The sequence below is a fragment of the Nomascus leucogenys genome, chromosome 2 (assembly GCF_006542625.1).
Source record: "Nomascus leucogenys isolate Asia chromosome 2, Asia_NLE_v1, whole genome shotgun sequence".
NCBI classification, from domain to species: Eukaryota; Metazoa; Chordata; class Mammalia; order Primates; family Hylobatidae; genus Nomascus; species Nomascus leucogenys.
This window is the reverse complement of record NC_044382.1, coordinates 83,354,969-83,363,537: the sequence shown is the minus strand read 5'-3', so window position 1 is coordinate 83,363,537 and position 8,569 is coordinate 83,354,969. Positions and strand designations below refer to the sequence as shown.

At 44.8% G+C, this 8,569-nt stretch overlaps 1 protein-coding gene across 1 annotated transcript in view; it reads left to right on the top strand.

The window, feature by feature from the left end:
* Positions 1-4,400: 4,400 nt before the first annotated feature.
* Positions 4,401-8,569, top strand: part of LOC100592631 (cytochrome b-c1 complex subunit 2, mitochondrial) — a 31,202-nt gene continuing 27,033 nt past the window's right edge. The window contains exon 1 of the mRNA XM_003261446.4: positions 4,401-5,186. Within this exon, the coding sequence (XP_003261494.2) occupies positions 5,154-5,186 (33 nt within the window). The 5' untranslated portion in view covers positions 4,401-5,153. The remainder of the gene's footprint in view (positions 5,187-8,569) is intronic.

Here is an 8,569-nt window from a genome sequence, read left to right as displayed (position 1 = left end):
TCTTAAACTCCCAACCTCAGGTGATCTGCCCGCCTCGGCCTCCCAAAGTGTTGGGATTACAGGTGTGAGCCACCGCGCCTGGCCCAATTTATCACTTTTAGAGAGTCAATGTGATAACTGCCAAATCATCACCCCACATTCCTGGTGGGTGGGAGGAGAGCCCTCTCCTGTCCCGCTCATACCTGTCTAACTACCTGTAACAAAGGTAGGCCCAGAGTTTACCTAGTGCAGAGAATGTCGGAATTCTTACTGAGCCACAGTAGAGATACCTTACTGAGCACCCCTTACAGTTATACCTCCAGAAAAGCCATGCCTTAGAAGTAAAGATCATGTCCTAGAATAAGATCAAAAACCTAAATAGACCCACCCTAACAAAGAATAAAATAAAAGCCTGACAGAATCAAAGGGAGCATGCAAAATATACGAAAGCTGGGGAAAGACGTTTAGTTCTGTGAACAAAAGTATCTGAGACAGGTCTCAATCAATGTGGAAAGTTTCCATTGCCAAGGTTAAGGATAAGTGCCTGAGAGGTATGTCTATGTCTTTCTCCAAAGATGATTTGAAGGGCTTCAATATTTAAGGAGAAAGGATTTATATGGGTGAAAAGGAAGAAAATTTGAAATGTTAATTCCAGCTCTTTGGGAGGCCAATCCAGTGGACTGCCTGAGGTCAGGAGTTTGAGACCAGCCTGGGCAACATGGCAAAACCCCATCTCTATCAAAAATACAAAAATTAGCCAGATGTGGTGGCATGTGCCTGTGGTCCCAGCTACTCGGGAGACTGAGGTGGGAGGACTCCTTGAGCCCAGGAAGTACTGGAAGCACTCAAGCGTGAGTGACAGAGTGAGACCCTGTCTCAAAAAAAAAAAAGAAAAAAGAAAATTTAAAAATGTGTGAGTAGACAAGAGACAAAGGGTTGCATTCCCTTGAGTCTTTGATCAGCCTTTCACTGAATATACAATTTACATGTGAGAGGATGGGCAGAGGAGTAGTCACTTATGTCATTGTCTGGCTCGGAGAATCTTCATTTTTTTTTACATAATGTAAACAATAGGGCAGAGGAAGCCATCAGATACACATTTGTTTAAGATGGACTTTGAGTTCTGTCCTTTGTCCTGCACCTGTGAAAATAAGCTATCAGGCCTGGTGCGGTGGCTCACACCTGTAATCCCAGCACTTTGGGAGGCCGAGGTGGGCGGATCACCTGAGGTCAGGAGTTCGAGACCAGCCTGGCCAACATGGTGAAACCTTGTCTCTACTAAAAATACAAAATTAGCTGGGCGTGGTGGCACATGTGTGTAATCTCAGCTACTCAGGAGGCTGAGGCGGGAGAATCTGCTTGAAACCAGGAGGCGGAGGTTGCAGTGAGCTCAGATCGTGCCATTCCACTCCAGCCTGGGCAACAAAAGTGAAACTCTCCAAAAAAAAAAAAAAAGGGACGAGGGAGGGAGGAAGGGAGGGAGAGAGAGAAAGAGAGACAGAGAGAGAGAGGAGAGGGAAAGGAAAGGAAGGAAGGGAAAGGAAGGAAAGGAAAGGAAGGAAAACAGCTATCAATTTACATTGCTAGGGTGAAATTCAACAGAACTCTTTTAGGGTAAAGATCTTCAGACTCACATGGAATTTCCCTGTGGGCAAATTGTGAGGGAAGTTATGTAGCTTTTTATCCTTATAGCTATCTTATTTAGGAATAAAACGGGAGGTAGGTTTGTCTGACATCATTCCCAGCTTGAATTTTCCCTTTGGCTTAGTGATTTGGGGGCCCTGAGATTTTTTTTCCTTTCACACTTCCTAACTCATTTTATCTATGATAGAAAAATGCATGAATGGGGGGAATGAAAGTGACAGTTAAAGCCAATATCACTCTGGAACATAAATGCACAAATCCTAAACAAATTAGTAGCAAATTAGGTCTAGCAATATATTAAAAGAATAAAACATCCAGACCAAGTTGGGTTTATAACAGGAACGAAAGGCTTATTTATAATTTGAATCAATCAATATAACTTAACACAGTCTTAGAATAAGACCAATCTGTTCACTTCAATACATGGAAAAAGTATATGTGACCAAAAACAATAATTATAGAATATTAGAAATTGATATGAACTTTCTTTTTTTTCCCCCCGAGACAGAGTCTCGCTGTGTCGCCTAGGCTGGAGTGTAGTGGCAGTGATCTCGGCTCACTGCAACTTCCGCCTCCCAGGTTCAAGCAATTCTCCCTGCCTCAGCCTCCCGAGTATCTAGGATTTCAGTCGCCTGCCACCAAGCCTGGCTAATTTTTGTATTTTTTTCTTTCAGTAGAGACAGGGTTTTGCCATGTTGGCCAGGCTGGTCTTGAACTCCTGACCTCAGGTGATCCACCCACCTCGGCCTCCCAAAGTGCTGGGATTACAGGCATGAGCCACCATGCCCGGCCCAGGGAATATTTCATCAGAGATAATACTTGACAGGGTAGGATTCTGAAAGGAATGGGGAAGGAAATGCCAACATCAAAATTATGCATTGGGGAAGCCATGATTAATGCCTCTGGCCCTAAGATGGCAAGGTAATGTTGCCAAGTATAAACCCACATCACCTTCCTCTGGTGTGTTTTACTCCTACTGTTGCCTGCTTTCTCTTTACGTTCTCCCACCCCATACTCACCGCGAGCGCTCAGGGTAGGTAGTTAGGCTCCATAGAGTCAAATGGACTCCACATTAACGAAACTAACAATTCGAGCTTTCCAGCAATGAACTCATCTGCTCTTCCATGTCTACTCTTTTCCTGTCTGCTGGTTTCCTCTCCTAGGGCTTTCAGTGTGTTCTACGCAGAAACCAGTTCAAGGACTGGGTTTTCTTCTGCAATAAAATGCTAGAGTTGTGGCACAGACCTCCACAGTGAGAACAGCCACGGAGTTGGCTAGGAGGTGACATGATGTGGAAGTGGTAGATGTGTCCACAAGATGGCACTCCTAATTTGTAGTTTAATGCTTAATAGGCCATTTCGCAATTGACAAACTTGGGATTTTATGATTTATGTAGCTGATATCATGAATTATGTTTCAAATCCTGCCACATTTTGAACAGAATTTATTTTTGCCCCTTCCTGATATTGGGTCATAACCTAAGAATGAGAGGACATTATAAGCAGGTGTGTGTATCTGTGTGTGTGTGTGTGTGTGTGCACTTGAGCGTGGAGACTTGTGTGTTCCTCCTACCTGACCTGAACTGTTGAATGATGAAGTTATAATGACTGGACTCAGGGGTGCAGCTAACTTGGGAATTGGGATTTTGAAGTACTGGAGACAGCTTTGTATGCCATGTTAATGAATTTGAACTTTATCCTGAAAAACGAACGTGGCTGTCGTTGAAGAATTTTAAGCAGGCAGGTGGCTTGATCAGAGCACTGCTTCCCAAATTTCACTCAATGGTACCTTTATAACACATTCATGATTTTTTGCCGTATCTCCTTATCATCAAGTTACTTAACGTTTTTACACCAACTTTTATTATTTTATAAATGTACTTAAAGAGGAAATTCACTACTAGCATTGGTTGCCATAATCAAAATAAATATATTATTAAAATGGAACAGTGCTAAATAAGGTGTACACATGGACATAGAGTGTGGAATGACAGACACTGGAGACTCCGAAAGCTGGAGGGGTGGGAGAGAGGTGAACGATGAGAAAGTACTTAATGGGTACCATGTACATTATTCGGGTGATGGGTACACTAAAAGCCCAGACTTCACCATTACTGCAATATATCCATATAACATAACTGTACTTGCGCCCCTTAAATTTATACAAATTTTTTAAAAGGAAAAAAATGGAAGTGTTCATCTATGTACCAACTTAAAACCATCTCATGCACCACTAGTGTAAGTCTACCACACGTGGGGAAACTCTACGATATGAATTGGGTTGAGGGGGTCCCCAGCAGGCACAGAAATTGGGTTGGTGCCAGGTTCTTAACGCCCAGATCTTAATTAGAGGCCCCGAGTCCGTTGCAGGCCTGGAGCAATTCAGACACAAGGCAAAAAGAACGTACATTTGCCTATGCCTTGTAACGTCTACACCACCAGCCTTTCTGAAACTATTGTGCATACGAAATCATCTCAGGATCTTGTAAAAACACCTATTCGGATCCAATATGGGACCTGGAGTTCATACATTTCTAATCAACTCCTAAATGATATTGATGCTGATACTGTCGGTTTCCCAACCAAGCAACGTAGCAAGGTACGAAACTCTAAGTCCCTAAAGGGCAGGGACCACGCCTCTCGCGTTAGCACAGTGCCTGGCTCATGGCACTTTCTGGGTTAACGCTCGCTGAGGACTGGATGTGAACGCGCCCCCAGGTCGTCACGTGACTGCCTTTCTCCAACTGCCGGTTTCGGCTCACATAACACACCTACTATCCAAAACATTTCTATTTTCCTAACACAAAAACTATAGCTAAGTTTTTATATTCTATGTAGCCCCAGCCTAGGACGTAAATTCCACGAGACCAAAAGCCTTGTGATGATTCCCCCAGGTTGCTGACCGGCTGTGTCCCGGGCCTGCTCTGGGGTACACAGCGGCGAATACGTTGAACGAGGCCCCTGTTTCACGGAGCTAAAGATCCAGTAAGGACTCCACCCAGCGAGAGGCAACTACGCTGGGCTTCGATGCCCAAGACCTCTGCAGAAAGGTGGAGTGGCAGGAATCTCCTGAAGCCCCCAGTGTCCAGGGACGCGGAAATCCAGGGCCTCCAGTGCAGGTGTCATCCCGGAGGGCGCCTGCGGAGTCCCAAGAGAGGCGCGTCCCATTGGACAATCCTGAACGGAAGAGCCCAAGACAGCGGGGGGAGTTGTGACGGGCTGCTGCAGAACTACTTAGAAAAGGGGTGCATACTGGATATTCAGGCCAGGAGAAGAACGCAAAAAGCAGTGACGTACATTATTCTCTGCATATTTACTTGGGAAATTGTGCGTCTCCCTATTCTGAGTCTTTGAGGAATTGGACTGGTCCAACCTTATGCAGGGAGCAGTAGAGCGCGGCAGTATAGAGAGTACCTCACGAAGGGGACGTGGGAAAGTGTTAGCGGGGAACGCTGGGAAACTCCCAGCCTCCGCCACCATCTTGCTTTCCTTTAATCCGGCAGTGACCGTGTGTCAGAACAATCTTGAATCATGAAGCTACTAACCAGAGCCGGGTCCTTCTCGGTGAGCTCAGGTGGTGGGTTTGGGAAAGGGCTGGGGAGCAGTGTGTCGACAAGGTGATGCGAGGCGGAGGTGTCTGGTCTGGGGTCTGGGCCTTGGGCGTCAGTCTGCCCTTCATATGAACCCTGCGGGCCAAGTGGGCTGCAAACTGGGTCAGGCTTTGGAGGCCCAGCTCGTGCTGTGAGCAGAAGAGACCTAACACCGGGAAACCTGAAGAGAGGGGCAGGACGTGAGAGCAGAGTTGAAGCGACTCCCTGGAGAGACTTCTGAAGGTCACTCCGGTACTCAAGTGCTGGAGAAAGAGACCGCGAAACCCAGGGGGAGTGGGAGGACGGCACAGACTTAGCCCCCCACCTTCACTTTATCCGCTGCAGCCTCTGCTCCTTGGTTTATCACGGAGCATCAGTTTCCCCAGCGAATGAAAGTATAAGAAAGGAGCTAATGCAGATATAACACTTATCACAGTACCTGGAACTTCATTGTTAATTACTATGGTGTCTTAGTAGTCTAACGTTGCTTTTCTTGATCGTATGTTAGACGGTTCCTCCAAGACGTCTCTGTTTGTCCTCAGAAGCTCCTTAATTAAGTGTCCCCTTCAAGCCTAAATTAAACATAGCTGTCACTTGGCGAAAACTCACACATCAGGGTTATATCACTGTGGGGCAGTGGTTATTAAGAGGGTTAAGGGGGAACACTTAAAAAAAAAATTATAGCGAGGGACAATATGCCCCCAGGGAACCGGTGGCGATGTTTGGAGACATATTTAGTTGCAACAACTTGTAAGGAGGGTGCTATTGGCATCGAGAGGCCAGGGATGCTGCTAAACTTGCCACTACAACAAAGAATTATCTAGCCCCAAGTGCCAGTAGTAGTACCTGTGTTGAGAAACCCTCCTAGATGGAAATGCAGAAGACCAGACCTGGGCATGGAATGTTCTTATGCTTTATGCTTACATAAGTGTGCTGTGGGCTGTATCAATTTAGGCTGTAATTGCCTTAACCTTCCTGGTATACCTAGACACACCAGTGATTACCCTTTGAGGGAAGCACGGTTAGATTGGCAAAAGACCCCAAAATTTCCTTCTCCATTCTATTTTGCAATAGAAAAAGCTCAGAGAAAACAGTTGGAGAGGCCCAAGGTAAACAAATTGCAGTAAACTTGAAAGCAATAATTTATGTGTCTAATTTTAGCACTTTATATAGGAGAATAAACTTAGATATATCTTATTAGAACAAAATAATTTAGTAAATTGCATGACAATTACTAGGATAATTTGCTGATTTGAATGGGACGATTAAGAAGCACATTACCGGCCGAGCGCGATGGCTCACGCCTGTAAGCCTAGTACTTTGGGAGGCAGAGGCAGGTGGATCACTTGAGATCAGGAGTTCGAAACCAGTCTGGCCAACATGGTGAAACCCCGTCTCTACTAAAAATACAAAAAAAAAAAAAAAAAAAAAAAAAAATTAGCCGGGCGTGGTGGTGGGCGCCTCTAATCCCAGCTAGTCAGGAGGCTGAGGCAGGAGAATCTCTTGAACCCAGGAGGCGGAGGTTTCAGTGAGCCGAGATCGCGCCACTGCACTCCAGCTTAGGCGACAGAGCGAGACTCCGTCTCAAAAAAAAAAATTGCCAACCAAGTGCCACTATTTGGGCACATTTGGTTGGAAAACACCTAAAATCTCACTTGGTAACGGAATTATAGATTATTCATATTTGAATTGCTATGCCCATATATCTTAAAAGTTTACTTTTTGGAAAATTATAGGCCAAAATTACAAAGAAGGTTAACTATACCATACCCAGCAAACTAAATTGATGACGATAAAGTAAAGCTAATTGTAATTCATAACTGAAAAGCAGTACTAAAAGCAAGTGATAACCAGCAGCCAACCTAGTACAGCACTAATGATGTACAACAAACAGCCTTCTGGACAGCACAGAGTGGAGGCATTGCAGCCTGTGCGGGGATGTCTGGGAAACTCCAGCTAGGAGGTGTTCATTGGGTCTTGGAAGCACCAAGTTTTATTCACTCCTCATCTCCTCTAATAAACTCATGAACTTTAGTCATAATCAGAATGATTTGTATGGCATTGTATAACATTTGCCAAAACAAACAATAAAATGAATGCATTTTGGGTCCATTATCTAATATTTAATGGGACCCTTTTACCCTACCAGTGACTGCATTTTATATATTGAGAATCTGCTGTGGATGAAGCCATTGTTAATCTCAGGATGACATACACGTCATAAATGTTTTATTTAGTCAAAAAAAGTAAGACCTTTGGTTGTGTGGTCTTAATACAGCACATGAGAGTGAAGATACAATGGAAAATATTGAGGGCTTGGAGGAAGTTGGTATATACTTTGTCTTTTTCTTTTTTTTTCCTTGAGACGGAGTTTTGCTCTTGTTGCCCAGGCTGGACTGCAATGGCACAATCTCGGCTCACTGCAACCTCCGCCTCCCGGTTTCAAGTGATTCTCCTGCCTCAGCCTCCCCAGTAGCTGGGATTACAGGCGTGTGTCACCACGCCCCGCTAATTTTGTATTTTTATTAGAGATGGGGTTTCTCCATATTTGTCAGGCTAGTCTTGAGCTCCTGACCTCAGGTGATCCGCCCACCTCGGCCTCCCAGAGTGCTGGGATTATAGGTGTGAGCCACCACACCTGGCTACTTTGTCTTTTTTAAAGGTTACTAAGATGATTAAGGAGATGAAACCATTTCAATTGGAAAATAGACTGAACGGATGACATTCATTGGGCAGATAAAAGAAGCAAGAAGCTGAAACCTATAAAAGGTTGTGGACCCAGGCCGCCTGTAATTCTAGTACTTTGGGAGGCCGAGGCGGGTGGATTGCCTGAGCTCAGGAGTTTGAGACCAGCCTGAGCTACGGGGTGAAACGCCATCTCTACTAAAATACAAAAAATTAGCCAGGCGTGGCAGCATGTGCCTGTAATCCTAGCTACTTGGGAGGCTGAGACAGGGGAATCGCCTGAATCCAGGAGGCAGACATTGCAATGACCCGAGATCGCGCCGTTGCACTCCAGCGTGGTACACAGAGCACGACTCTGTCTCAACAGAAAAGGTTGTGGATGGGGTGATCTGACACTTTTTCAAAAAATGCCAAAGCTTTAGAACTACAAAGAACCATGAAACTTTTCTAAGGTAACTGAAAAATAAGAAAATACAGTGATTCTTTACATCATTTAAAAAATAAGCATCAAGAACTCTATAAATCACTAATAAATAGAGGTTTAAGAATGGCTTGGGTAAACTGGTGGGTTAATAAGTCCATAATAAGTTATGCAGCTAGGCGGGGTGCAGTGGCTCACGCCTGTAATCCCAGCACTTTGGGAGACCAAGGCGGGCGGATCACTTAAGATCA